At 40.4% G+C, this 14,271-nt stretch overlaps 1 protein-coding gene, 1 long non-coding RNA gene and 1 pseudogene across 7 annotated transcripts; 2 read left to right on the forward strand and 1 right to left on the reverse strand.

Moving 5' to 3' along the window:
• Nucleotides 1–881: 881 nt before the first annotated feature.
• Nucleotides 882–2,881, reverse strand: LOC118393162 (KH domain-containing, RNA-binding, signal transduction-associated protein 1-like; annotated as a pseudogene).
• Nucleotides 2,882–3,144: 263 nt separating this feature from the next.
• LOC118393163 (uncharacterized) lies at nucleotides 3,145–8,771 on the forward strand. Of its 6 annotated transcripts, XR_008063912.1 has the most exons (11): nucleotides 3,145–3,355; nucleotides 3,717–4,059; nucleotides 4,174–4,207; nucleotides 4,754–4,904; nucleotides 5,212–5,283; nucleotides 5,387–5,523; nucleotides 5,655–5,766; nucleotides 5,865–6,010; nucleotides 6,192–6,574; nucleotides 6,662–6,769; nucleotides 6,855–8,771. It is a non-coding gene; the product is annotated as an uncharacterized LOC118393163 (long non-coding RNA). The 6 variants fall into 6 exon arrangements; XR_008063914.1 differs by having other exon boundaries at nucleotides 5,387–5,509; nucleotides 6,192–6,769; XR_004827504.2 differs by having other exon boundaries at nucleotides 5,387–5,509; nucleotides 5,655–5,749; nucleotides 6,192–6,769.
• A 1,513-nt stretch (nucleotides 8,772–10,284) lies between these two features.
• Nucleotides 10,285–13,555, forward strand: LOC127907072 (leucine-rich repeat transmembrane neuronal protein 4-like). The gene is made up of 2 exons (XM_052460756.1): nucleotides 10,285–10,288; nucleotides 10,824–13,555. The coding sequence occupies exons 1-2, from the start codon at nucleotides 10,285–10,287 to the stop codon at nucleotides 12,440–12,442; spliced, it is 1,623 nt and encodes a 540-aa protein (XP_052316716.1). The 3' UTR covers nucleotides 12,443–13,555.
• Nucleotides 13,556–14,271: the final 716 nt, after the last annotated feature.

A 14,271-nucleotide genomic window follows, 5' to 3' on the forward strand; every position in this document is an offset into this window, starting at 1 on the left:
ATTTTTGGGATATATTTAGTATCCTATTTAGGCAAGAGTACACACGTACGTAGCACTATGCATTTTGGAGACGGCACAACTTTAGAAAGCAATATACAAAACGTTCTTAATAAGTGTATGCATATAATATTGAGATGGCTGCAGTTTTCCCTTACATGAAGACCATGTGAGGACCATGTCCAAATTCTTGTTGGACCACTCAAACAAAGTCAGCAATTTATCAGCATTTCTATCAAAGTCAGCCCAATAAAATGTAGACCAAAGTAAGCCAAACAAAAGTTATCTAAAGTAGAATGTCGACACAGACGGTCTCAGTGTCTAATAAGGCTAGATTCCAAAACCCTAAAAAAAACATTGAAATCTACGCCTCTATAGGGAATCTTAGTTTCTGCAAAAATGTCTAGAAAATTATTTTGGTTCTTCCCAATATATTCTTAAGTCTAGTTGCCGATGTTACATTGACGTCATTAATCAAGTTTTAGCTAAAAAAAATACGTTAGAAATGAAGCCTAAATGAGACTGCAACTGCCACAAATAATTTCAAGATAAACTGAAACAAACCTTAAAAAATAACATTTAACACTATACAAGGTATCACGTTTCTCTAAGTAACCATTAACTTAGATATTAAAACTGTCAATGATGCAGTGGAAACAAACATTGAATTGAAAACGTATTATCCAAATCCTTGCATTTGCTTGCTACGCCCACTTGATACCATACATCCAGTTGTCCTGCTCTCAAATCGTTAAAAAAAAAAAAAACTACAGAAATGTAAAAGAAAAACATTTAGGGAAATTACTTTGGAGAGTTAAGTGAGTTACAATGGGAGACAGTTGCCATGACAACCCTCTACCAGAGACTGTTCAGTATCTTCTGTAGGCCCCCCTCTTATCCTGCCTCGCTGGAGGGGTTTTGCCTCCAGTGGAGGACCATTAACCCTCCCAATAATCCTGGGCATAGGGTTCATAAGCCTCCTGAGCCTCTACATGTCCGTAGTCATAGTACTCGGTGTCCGCTTGTGGAGGTTGTTGACTGTAATATGTTGACTGTAATAGTTGTCATAACCTTCATATGCAGGCTCAGCGTAGCTTTCTTCATAGGCAGGATATTCATTGTAGGCCTCAGCCTTGGGTGGTGGTGCTGCTGGTGGGAGTGGGCTGGGGATGGTAGCATCCTTGGTGTCCCTGGGGTGGGTGGTCTAGAACGGGGTGTCGTGCCTCTTCTAGCAGGTGGAGAGGGGGGTCCACACCGACCAGCTGGAGCCCCTCTGGCCGACACACCACTGGGAGGTGCTCATCGGGAAGCGCCACCACTTTGAGTGCCTCCATGAGGGGCTCCTCCACGAGGTAGCATTCCTCGCCCCCTGGCTCCTACTGAGTTGGGTGGGGGTGCTCCCCTGCCCCTGCCTGGAGGGCCCCCTCGTCCCCTGGATTGTGAATCTTGACCGCCATTCAGGTAGCCAATCTCCATTAACTGATCCTGGCATATACCATCCATGGTGTCCAGAGGGATGAGGAACTTCTTGACCTCGTCCATGGCGTGAGCCATGCGCAGGTATGCCTCAGGTATAGGAGCAAACACCTCTATGAAGACATGCAGTTCCATGCCCAGATGAGCATATTTGGGCTCACCACCCTTTTTCAGCTCTTCCTCCTTCACCTTGTCCCTCATGGAACCTTTGCCCAATACTGAGATCTTTGCTCCAGTTTCCTCCTGGAGGCGCTTGATTGTGTTCCCCTGGGGTCCAAAAATCTTACCAACAAAGTTGAACCTTGGTTATTGTTTGACTGGAATGAATACACGTTCCTTGACCTTGATGTTCTTTGTGGTAAACAGGCCCAGGTAAGTTTCTCTTTCTGTCTCTTTCAATTCAATTCAATTCAATTCAAGGGCTTTATTGGCATGGGAAACATGTGTTAACATTGCCAAAGCAAGTGAGGTAGACAACATACAAAGTGAATATATAAAGTGAAAAACAACAAAAATTAACAGTAAACATTACACATACAACAGTTTCAAAACAGTAAAGACATTACAAATGTCATATTATATATATATATATATATATATATATATATACACACAATGTACAAATAATTAAAGGACACAAGATAAAATAAATAAGCATAAATATGGGTTGTATTTACAATGGTGTTTGTTCTTCACTGGTTGCCCTTTTCTCGTGGCAACAGGTCACAAATCTTGCTGCTGTGATGGCACACTGTGGAATTTCACCCAGTAGGTATGGGAGTTTTTCAAAATTGGATATGTTTTCGAATTCTTTGTGGATCTGTGTGATCTGGGGGAAATATGTCTCTCTAATATGGTCATACATTGGGCAGGAGGTTAGGAAGTGCAGCTCAGTTTCCACCTCATTTTGTGGGCAGTGAGCACATAGCCTGTCTTCTCTTGAGAGCCATGTCTGCCTACGGCGGCCTTTCTCAATAGCAAGGCTATGCTCACTGAGTCTGTACATAGTCAAAGCTTTCCTTAATTTTGGGTCAGTCACAGTGGTCAGGTATTCTGCCGCTATGTACTCTCTGTGTAGGGCCAAATAGCATTCTAGTTTGCTCTGTTTTTTTGTTAATTCTTTCCAATGTGTTAAGTAATTATCTTTTTGTTTTCTCATGATTTGGTTGGGTCTAATTGTGCTGTTGTCCTGGGGCTCTGTAGGGTGTGTTTGTGTTTGTGAACAGAGCCCCAGGACCAGTTTGCTTAGGGGACTCTTGTCTCTCCTTTCTATCTCTGTAGATATAAGTTTTATTGCATGTGTGAATAAAGAATCCAGACGGTCTTTTTCTACCAGAAGCTCAGGGAGATACTTGCTTTCATTCTCCATTTTGGCTTTTTTAGGTTCGGGCTTAGCGTCAGAACTCATGTGGCTCACGTTCTGTAACGTTTTTCTCTTGGTTTCCAGTCGGTCGGGAGCGTCCCAAAACAACCTACTTTATAAAGTTGACCCGCTTGATGTTCTCAGCTATGTTTTCGAACGTAATATTATCCGGTAACTAGCTATACGTTATCCGTATTTCACCGCTAAAAGAGAGCGCGTTGTGGATGATTACGGTTTGTAGAATCAAATTAGCGCACTGTCTCATCCTTTGTTTTTCATTGGACTGCGTCATCATTTGGAAGGCTGCACGTTACAGGGTGGAAGGGGTCTTAAAGAAAGGGGATAATTAGAATAGCTTTACTTACTCACAAGATAGGAAGAAAACATTTCCCTTTATATTTTTTAAGTGGTCAAGCCTTCTGTTTTCGCATCAAAAAGCGACCAACGTCGTTTTAAAGCGTCTGTCAACAGGAAAATACATGTGTGTAAATGCAGAGAGAACTGTGGCGAATATCTTTGGTAAAAGCAAAGCAAACGCTGAGATCTAAATTGTATCGACTCTTAATAGTTGACATAGTGAACTGTTTGAAAAATGCCTTGTGATATTGTAGACTCCTGACTTAATTTCCAGCTAGCCATCCGTGGATAGGCTAATAGAGCTACATGAAGTTTCCCCACATCTTTTTGTTGTATCCCGTTTCAACATTTGAACAATAGCTATGTTACTTATTAATATGTATGTTCACTGTTTGTGTTTGTTGTGTGATGGCTAGCAACCTCCTGGATTAATATAGTAATACGTGTGTTTATAAAGTGTACAGTAACGTTAAATAAAGTAAGGACCTAAAACGAACTACAATGACAATTATGCTTTTCATAGATACATTGGAGATAAGGAAGGTGATGGCTCTAGCAACGAGTCTCGATCCAAAGTATTGTTGGCTAAGCTTCAGAGGAAGGCCAAAGTCGAGGAGCAACAGAGCTTGGCATGTCAAGGGGAACACAAGTCAAAAACAATAGTTCAGAATGACAGGGACACCTCTGCGAAGAAGAAAATAAAAAACAAGGGAGACAACCTCGAGGAGACAAAACACCCAAAGAAGAGGAAAGAGCAAGTAAACCAACATGTCTCCTCCACCTGACCCTGAAGAACTTTCCAAAGGTGATAATGCATGCAAAGAAGAAAAATGCTACAAAAAATATACAACTAACAGAAGACAAAGGTCTGTATCTATCATTTTGTCACACATTTACATTTGAAATAGTATAACATTCATAAGAATACATTTTTATATTTGTATTCCTTATTTTGTCTTTGCTTCTCTCCTTGGTCTTAGATGGGATGATTTTGAGAAAAAGATTATTCAAAAGGTACCGTATTTTGGTTAAGTGCACTATCACATTGATATAACTTGTAGTGGAAATTGTCCTAGAGATGTGCATCTCTCCTTACAAGTGCAATTCGATACGCATCTAGATACATGGGCTACGATACAATACTTTTAGTTTGAAACGATTCAGTGCAATTCAATTTGTGGAACGAAATGGTAATAAATGTATGAAAATGCTGAAACATATTTTTTTTTAAAGTTGGATTGAACAGTATAAATTTAAAAAGACCCATTGAAATCACTTAGAATTTATGTGTTGCCATCCTAGGGTCATGAACTACTCAGAAAGCATATTTAGAACATTTATTATTAAAAAACATAAAATATAATAAAATACCGCCATACCGTGAAAAATATTGTGATATGATATTTTGTCCATATCGCCCAGGCCTACTATTCTATTAGGGGGGGGGTTTATCTGAAATCCTCATCACCCACAGATTCACTTGTCATATAGCAGATGTTTTGAGCTAGTAATATGTCAATATTTATCTCTAGATACAATTGTATGTATTTCATATGTTAGGTACAAAGAGTCCTGCCCCAGTGGCTTACTGAGCCAGATGTGATCCAGAGAGATATTACAAGCAACCTAGTCCCCATCAGTGATGTCCCAGGAATTTGTACTAGACTGCAACGGGAATTGGAGGGCAATGGAATTCAGCATCTCTTTCCAGGTTAGCAGGCATGAAGGAGTAGAAGTTCAAATATGTTTTGCTGGCATACTATGGGGGGGGGCATGCAGTACATGTAGAGGTCATCCCAGTCATTTTAGAGAATGTCTCATGGTCTGTTGATTGGAAGAGGGGCTACAAACCCAGAAACATTTGTGTGTCAGCACCAACGGGGAGTGGCAAGACTGGCATTCGTTATACCTGTTATTCAAGTATGAATTAAACCATCAGCCATACATTTTGTTATGGAAGGTGTGTTTTCTTTCATTAGATAGAAGGTAATCAATTTGATGTTCCCATGTCGTTTTAGGCACTGATGGAGCGAGGTTTATGTGACATCCGGGTTTTGACAGTGTTGCCCACCAAAGAGCTTGCACAGCAGGTAACTGGGGTCAAACCTTCAATCTCCATGATGGAGATAACTTGTGATTGTTTTTGGTTAGCTCACATCCACTGAAAAACTTTGAATGTTTTTCCTCAAACAGGTTTGCAAAGTATTCAGTTCATATGCGGAGGGCACCAGCTCTAAAGTGGTTATAATCGCTGGTCCAAATTTTTCTGCCAAAGAGCAGGCATCGGTCTCTGAAACCCAGTCAAGACACATCAAGGTCTTTCTTCCTTGGTAGATATTAAATTATTCTATTTGTTTAAGCTTAGAGTTTCCTTTCACTCAAAATAGTCCTTTGTGCATAAATGACACCATGATTTTAAAGAGAATCAGTCTGAAAGAGATACCTTTTGCTATTTTTACAGAGGTGGAACAAGCCACAGTTTGGCAGACATTGTTGTCGCAACCCCTGGGAGACTGGTTGATCACATCAATAAGTTTGGAACACCTCCGCTTCCTTGTGGGTCACTAATACAAGTACAGTGTCCATTTTATTTGCATGGATGTTATGACTAACAGTATTTAAATAAAGTATTCATAATTCATGATGTTCTCATTATAAATCCTTCTCTCAGATCATTGATGAGGCAGACCGGATGATTGACAGCATGCACCAGTCTTGGCTCAGTCAGATGACCAAGGCAGTTTACAGATCCAAGAGGGATTCTGAAGCAGTCTAGATCTTCAAGAGGACAGAGCCTGCACTTATCACTGCAGCGAGGTAAGACCTCACTTCTCAGGATTCTTTCAGACAGTACTGGAAATTCAGGACCGGCAACTATGTGGTTTGTTTGTTAGAGAATACAAACTGTACTACACCTATGGATTGTGTGCTTTCACACATTATTCTCGGATATATGCATTTCGGTGATTTAAACATTGCTGCTTTTTATTTGTGGCAGCTTGTCAACACCTCAGATGCCTCTAACGGAAGCTCCTGTTCTCAGCCACACTGACTCAGAATCCAGAGAAGTTGCAGCAACTAGGCCTGCATCAGCCCAGACTCTTCAGCTTGGTTCATAGTCAGTCAACGACCCCACCCTAAGTCTCAAGAGAGGTTCAACTTCCCCCAGGGCCTGACAGTTCTTTACCCCAAAAAAATATTGCAATAGATTTTTTATTTATCCTATATCCCAGAGCAATGTGTTACTGTGGTCTCTTTTTTTGGAGAGTACTATGTGCCCTGCACTTTGAGTAAGAGGCCCCTCCTCATCCTCCATTTCATACTGTGCCTGAAGTTTAGTCCCATTCTGTGCTTCACCAATTCCAGAGAATCCGCTCACAGGTTGGCGAATCTTCCCTGGCCTTCTCCTTAATGCATTATTTGATGATGTCCACAGCCATATGATTTGCTCTCTGTTCTCTCTAACAGACTGTCTCTGCTAGTGCAGCTTTTTAGTGGAGTGCAGGCAGCTGAGTTCTCCTCACGACTCCCAATGACAGGAGGAGAACCCTTAAGGAGTTTGAACAGGGAAAGACTGTGAGTATGAGTGTCTGTTTGAGGATAATTTAACGTTCTATTTTCTTTGCCAAATATATAATAATATATATTTGTTCCGTTCAAGTTTGACCAGCACTGATGCTGCTGCCAGAGGCATTGTCATCAACGGGGTGAAATGTGTTGTGAACTACGATGCACCACAGTTCTTCAGGACGTACATAGCTTGATCGTTACACCTGTAACTGCATTGGCTAAATTGTATTTGTTGTTGTAGCTTTTATATGCAATGAATGTTATTAGATGTTCTGCCTTCCTGTGACAGTATTTGTGTTGGAAAAGGGTTGGAAAGACTGCAAGAGCTGAAAAAGCTCTTACAAAACAAAATAGTACACAAAGAGCAATGGAGATGATGTGGATGTGTGGCCAAGGCTGAAATGAGATCACTGCAGAAAACAATATTCTGAAAAACAGCTTTGCTCCTGTGTTAAAACAACACATTTCACTGCACCTATCTGGTGTATGTGACAATAAAACATATTTGATTAAATAATACACTGAAAAAACGCAACATGTAAAGGGTTGGTCCAATGTTTCATGAGCTGAAATAAAAGATCCCAAAAATGTTCCATACTCACAAAAAGCTTCATTCTCTACAATATTGTGCACAATTTTGTTAACATCCCTGTCATGTGAAATCCATAGATTAGGGCCTAATGAATGTATTTCTATTTACTGATTTCCTTTTATGACTAACTCAATCTTTGAAAATGTTGCATTTATATATCATTTTCTTCCGTGTAAATGCTTTAGTTAAAGATCAGAGTCCATAAGGTACAGAATGGCACGCAGTCTCAGGGTCACAGCAGGCAGAGTTCAATAATCCATGGTGGTGTGACAAGGTACAGAACGGCAAGCAGAATGGTCAAAACAGGAACTATATAAAGACAGGAGCAAGGGGAAAACCGCTGGTACAGTAGGCTTGACGAACTGGCAACAGACAGAACACAGGTATAAATACACTGGGGATAATGGGGAAGATGGGCGACACCTGGAGGGGAGGGGGGTAGACGGGTGTGACAGTTCATAATGAAATTATCAATTAAAAAACACTGCTGAGCATTGGTAGCAGAGTTCACATGACCCACTGTGTGAACAACGACCCATTACAAAGTTATAGTGCCATCATGTCCGTCTTGACGTGTGGTGGCTAGAGATTTAAAAACTAAAATCTAATCTTATGTCTGATAAGAAATCGCAGAAGGCCAAAATGTCCTTTTATCCTGTCATCAGTATAAACGGCACTGATTTCCCAAATGCATTGAGATATTAGGAGAGATTGTTCTCTCTGTTATTGCTGACCTGAACTGCACATGTTCTAGACACGCTTCATGGTTACGTTGTGAGAACATTCATGTTTTCAGTTTTCTGAGGGTTATGAGAAAATTCCATCAACATCCCACCAAACATGGTTGACATGTTCCCAGAATATAAGATATCAATGTTCTAGATGGTAACGTTGCAAGAACTAATGTGTCCAGTTTTCTGTGTGTTAGAATAGTCCAACTTCACACAAAACATACACAGAACATGGTTGCCATGTTCTCAGAACGTAAGATATTGTTCTAGACATGTTTCATGGGAACGTTGCAGGAACATATGTGTATCAGTTGTCAGGATGTGGCATGAAGGTCCCAAAGAAACTCCCAAAAAATGGTTTCATAACACATCACGCCTTGTTACTGTTGCCGAGCCAATCAAGGCCTTAATTGATGAACCACTGATCCAGTCACAGCTCTTTGTCTGCTGGCAAGGTTAGGGATGCACACAGTGATTTTAACATAGTGTTTTCAACTTACATACATACTTCGTTCTTCCCTCTAAGCCACCATGTCCATTTCCGGTATTGGTTAATCTGACTATTCTCATCATTGATTTGATTAATGAGACATTTAAGGGCTTTCAGTATAGCTGTCTAATGTTGGTGGGGAACGTTAAACTGTTTTAATGATACTATTATCAATAAAAGTGTTTCTTGAGTGTACTTTTAACAGAGCTGAGATTTACTTCAAAGTGTGTTTACCCTATTGCTACCCCTATCAAGTTGTTTCAGATCTATACAAGTGCCTAGGGAGATGGGCGTAGGGTTATTTCTGGACAGGGCCTAACTGCACTGGCTCAATAAGCATGTCCTAGAGATATCACTTATTGGGACAGTGGTTAAGGTGTTTGTTATTGTAGTATCATTAAAACAGGTTAACATGCACCACCAACATTAGACAACTATGCAGAAAGCTCTTAAATTGTTGATGAGAATAGTCAGATTAACCAATGCCTGAGATGGACATGGTGGTATAGCAGATCGGTGTACAGTGGACCAAGAGTTCAAATCCCAGGTGAGGACTGTTGAATAATAATTACTGTATAAATGAACATGCACAGTGTAATCGTGTGTGTCAAATAAATTGAAAGCACTATGTGTGAGTGTCCCTTACCTTGCCAACAGACAAAGTGCTGTCAGTGGTTCACCAATCAGGGCCTTGATTGGCACAGTAAAAGGGGGACACTTCTTTGGGACTATCAGGCTACAGCCTAACAAATGATACACTGAAATGTTATTGTAACGTTCCCATGAAACATGTATAGAACAATATATTATGTTATGACAACCATGTTCTGTGGATGTTTGGTGGGAATTTGATGGAATATTCTCCTAGCCCTCAGAGAACTGGACACATGAATGTTCTTGCAACTTCCCATGAAACATGTCTAGAACATTAATATTGTGTAGTCTTTTATTGTGATGCTATTTATATATACTGTGGGCAGTAGGCCTACTATACAACATCGATATTAGTCTTTCGCTTTTTCACCCATGTTAGCTGGCAGATTGTGGAGACGACATTTCTTTCTCCTGAATTCCTCGTTAATAAGGTAGCTTTTGTAAATACATATAGATCTTTCATAATCGGAGTATGTTGAAGTACGTTGATATTTCAACATTCAATAAATAATGCACAGTATGGATTTATTTAATTAACTGGAATGTTACCGATTCTTTTACAGCGGAATTCTCTCTGTCTCCCTGTGTGTGTGTTAGCGAATGTGCGTGCATGTGTGCGTAGAGAGCGAGAGAGAGAGCAAGGTGTTGCATTTGCACTTGGTTGTGCAATCAGACACGCTCAAACGGAATTGTTTATTGCGCATAGCCAGTAATTCGCTTTTTTTCTGCGTCCAGGAGAAGACACTATACCAGTCCAACAGACTATTTAGGGAGGAGTGCATTATGCCTCGTCTCATTGATCCTCCGCGGATATATTGAACTGTTGGGAAGATTACTTACGCTATTTGTTGTCTTTTATTCTGATTTAAAATATGCCGTACTTATCATCAGTGATATACACTTGTGAGCATCTCTCTTGAAACTCGTGAGACAATTCAGTCAATAATTTGAGTTTTCTAGTGGAAGAGCAGGCGTGTGTCAAATGAAAGGAGTTAAATGAATTATTTGGACAGTTCCCCGGTGCTGAAAGGATTGCCGCTATTTTACTAACGCCATGAGTAAGTGACCACCAATGAAACGAAATGAAATGACAAATATATCTATTTCATTAAAGTTACATGGCGCTTGAAGATTTGTTACATGACATTCGTTGATGCTTGCTTTTCCTAGTCAATGTACAACCAGCAAATGTATTATATAGAGTTTTCTAATCCAGATACAAAAAAATAAAAATAGATTGGTCACTGATAAATATGCCTTTCCTTTTTTATATTTGGTACATTACATATAAATTAGCCATGTTCCATTTGTGTTAGATTTAAAGAGAAAACAATGTAATTATTTGGAGCTGATACGATGCGAAATGTGAAAGTTCTTCAGAGTCCGTTATCTACTGCTGTGCATTTCTGGCTTAGAAAGAAACACCCATCACCCCATATTTTACCGGATTGTCACTTTACCGGATTGTCACTTGCCACTGCAAAAAAAAAAATCGGTCTGAAAATCAATCCACTTTGTCATGGACATTGCACAGTGACATGGCACCATATGTGCAATGATAGCCCCATGCACTCAATCTCTTCTCTTCTACAGGTTCCCGAGTTTGGGACAGGAGGCTGTCATGTCTTTTTCTCCTGACGTCTTTTCTTCTGCTGCTCAGCAAGGGGGAGAGAATGTGCCCAGCAAGTTGTCGCTGCGAAGGAAAGATTGTTTATTGCGAGTCTGGCATTTTTCAAGACATTCCAGAAAACATCTCTACTGGATGCCAGGGTCTGTCCCTGCGCTTCAACCGCTTAGCGACTCTGCTGCCTTACCAATTCGCTCATCTCAACCAGCTCATCTGGCTCTACCTGGACCACAATTCCATCACCGCCATAGATAGCTTAGCCTTTCAGGGCGTGCGTAGGCTCAAAGAACTGATTCTTAGCTCCAACAAGATCACACTTTTACACAATAAGGCTTTCAATGCTGTACCAAACCTGCGCAATCTTGATTTTTCCTACAACCAGCTACACTCTTTGCAGCCAGGTCATTTCTATGGTCTGCGTAAGCTCCAAAACCTTCACCTACGGTCCAATGGTCTCAGCAGTATACCTGTACGGACTTTTCTGGAGTGTCGCAGCCTGGAGTTCCTGGACCTGGGTTACAATCACCTACGCACCCTATTCCGCACCACCTTCTTGGGGCTGTTCAAGTTGAAAGAGCTTCATCTGGAGCATAATCAATTTTCAAGGATTAATTTGTTTCTTTTCCCACGCCTTAGCAATCTACAGGTCCTCTACTTGCAATGGAACCGGATACGAGCCGTCAATCAGGGCCTGCCATGGATCTGGCATACACTGCAGAAATTAGACCTCTCAGGAAATGACATCCAGATCCTGGACCCAGCTGTTTTCCAGTGTATGCCAAACTTACAAATACTCCATCTTGAATCCAACAAGCTGAGCAACATGTCTCAGGATGTGATTTCAGCCTGGGTCTCCCTCACCACCATCAGCCTGGTGGGTAATGCCTGGGACTGCAGCCCTACCATCTGCCCCCTGGTGACCTGGCTGAAGAACTTTAGAGGCTCAAAGGACATCAAAATTATATGCAGCAGCCCCAAGTCAGTTCAGGGAGACAGAGTAATGGACATAGTGAGGAACTACACAGTCTGTGTGAACATATCAGTTGAAGAGCAAACCACAGCTATGATCATGAGGCAAACCACAGCCTCAGTTGTGGACATCAAAAAGCCTACCACACCTCCTCCTTCCACGACCACAACAACCCAAGATATATCTGCATCAACAGTACAAAGACTCACTCCACAACCTGTCTCTCCCATTGTGACAGAAAAAGACACAAGGGAGTCCATACTCATGACCTCAATCTCTCCAGAATCCTCATCATTTTCCCCAGAACTAGAGTTTGAGCATATGGCCTTCCATAAAATCATTGCAGGCAGTGTAGCCCTATTTCTCTCTGTGTCATTGATCCTGCTGGTAATTTATGTCTCATGGAAGCGCTACCCCAATAGCATGAGGCAGCTGCAGCAGCACTCAGTCAACCGCAAGCACAGAAAAAAGGCCCGGAAGCAGAAGCTTAACCTTAACTCTCAGTTACAAGAGTATTATTTGACTTATACAAACTCTCAGACCATGGATGCATTGGTAAATGAGACAAGGGCCTACACCTGCACAATCTCAGGATCCAGAGAATGTGAGGTATGATCCGCCAACTCCATCCTGAAAACACACTCTCCAGCTGCTTGGGAGTCAGGTAAATGTTTTCCACAGGGATGCACTGTAAACCTCTCTGAACGAATGGAGACTGAGTTAAATATCCATCCTCTGTTTGACTCTGTTCTCACTGTTGTTTTAAATTAACGTTATCAATCCTAAAAACATACTGTACAGCTGCTTGGGAGTCAGAGGTCAATGTTTTCCACAGGGATGCACTGTAAACCTCTCTGAGCGAATGGATACTGAGTTAAATATCCATCCTCTGTTTGACTCTGTTCTTACTCTTGTTTTAAATTAACGTTATCACATTAGAACAAAGTGATTGAATATATTAATCCTGTTTGTGAGTATAAATCTAATGTATATCTGCACATTTGTTACGGTTATCTGCTGTTGATTACAAATGACCCTGCTTTTCACTTTTGTTATCCTTGGATGATATTGAGATCTTATTGTACTTGTATAAATGCAACTCATACATGTTATGTGTAGTTTTTTTTATATTTAGCTTTTGTTCATTTTATGAAATTATATGATCACCGTGTAATTTAATTGTCATTAAACTTGTGAATGGTAGTTACTAAATAATGGGTGTCAGAAACATAATTGCAAGATTATGTTCCTGTTTTTGATCTTCATACTATACCAATGTAGCAAAAAGTCCAACAGCATTAGTAGATTTTCTTTTGGGGCACTTCACCATGGCGTGTAACAAGACAGCTTTCCATTTTATGACAAAATTACATTTCTATGAAAATTGCAATAAATCAATAAAAAATCTACATGATTATCCTCTGATCCAACACCTGGGACAAATGTTTCATGGCTGTGTGGGGTATAACACCCCACTAAGGCTATGAAAAATGCAGCCATGGTGATTTTGATCACATAGCATATAGGCTTCACAGGGCAGATTTCTATCTAGGCTCTACTATGGAAACGTACATTTCCATTTAGATTTGATTTACACTTCACATGACAGATTTTTGCCCTCCTTTTAGTTGCTTATTGTTTCCAGAGCACTATAACTTAGTCTACTGTATATGGCTCTGAATCTTCCTTTGTTTGCTTCATGATGCAGAATCCCTTAATTGCATTCACTTGATCACCATATGCTTTTAACAGGTCTTATGTTTAAGGGAATATTTAAGTACCTCAACATTATTTCTTTCCCAACAGATACAATGACTTATATCATACAAAGAAGTGATGTTTGACTAAAATAATCCTTATAAGGAAGACGTGTACTTCCATGAGGCAGCTTGATATTGTCTAAAAATGGCACAGCACTTTTTCAAAGTAGTACAGGCCAAATCAAGGCTAGCTATGAAAGTAGTTTCATCAATTGACTGGCTCATTATGATTTTTGCCAATGCACTCAATTGATGTTGTACAGGAAATGGCTGTTTATTAATAGCATGTTTTTGAATCAGCTGAATAAAAACTCATAGGAAAGCAGGTGTGATTTTTGTGAAGATTGGATATGAATAACAGATTGGAGTTCTATAATTTTCACATGACTATCCATCATCCCTTGTATATTTACAGTAGTATGTTGCATAGCTATACAAGTAGGGACATTGACATTATTAGATACTGTCAATATCCAAAACCAAGCATAAATGGACATAGTGGTTGTCAACTGAAGTTGGCATTGTATGACAGTACACTAATATGACTGACCATTCATATTGCAGATACTGTCCTCTGCACTATATAACGCAGCCGTAAGAGTGAGTAACTTGCCAAAATGCCCCCTCCCCCCATTACCATTCTGTGATTGTCCTCTTTTCTCTCCTACTGGCAGACACCTAATT

Source organism: Oncorhynchus keta, chromosome 14 (assembly GCF_023373465.1).
Source record: "Oncorhynchus keta strain PuntledgeMale-10-30-2019 chromosome 14, Oket_V2, whole genome shotgun sequence".
In the NCBI taxonomy this organism is placed as follows: Eukaryota; Metazoa; Chordata; class Actinopteri; order Salmoniformes; family Salmonidae; genus Oncorhynchus; species Oncorhynchus keta.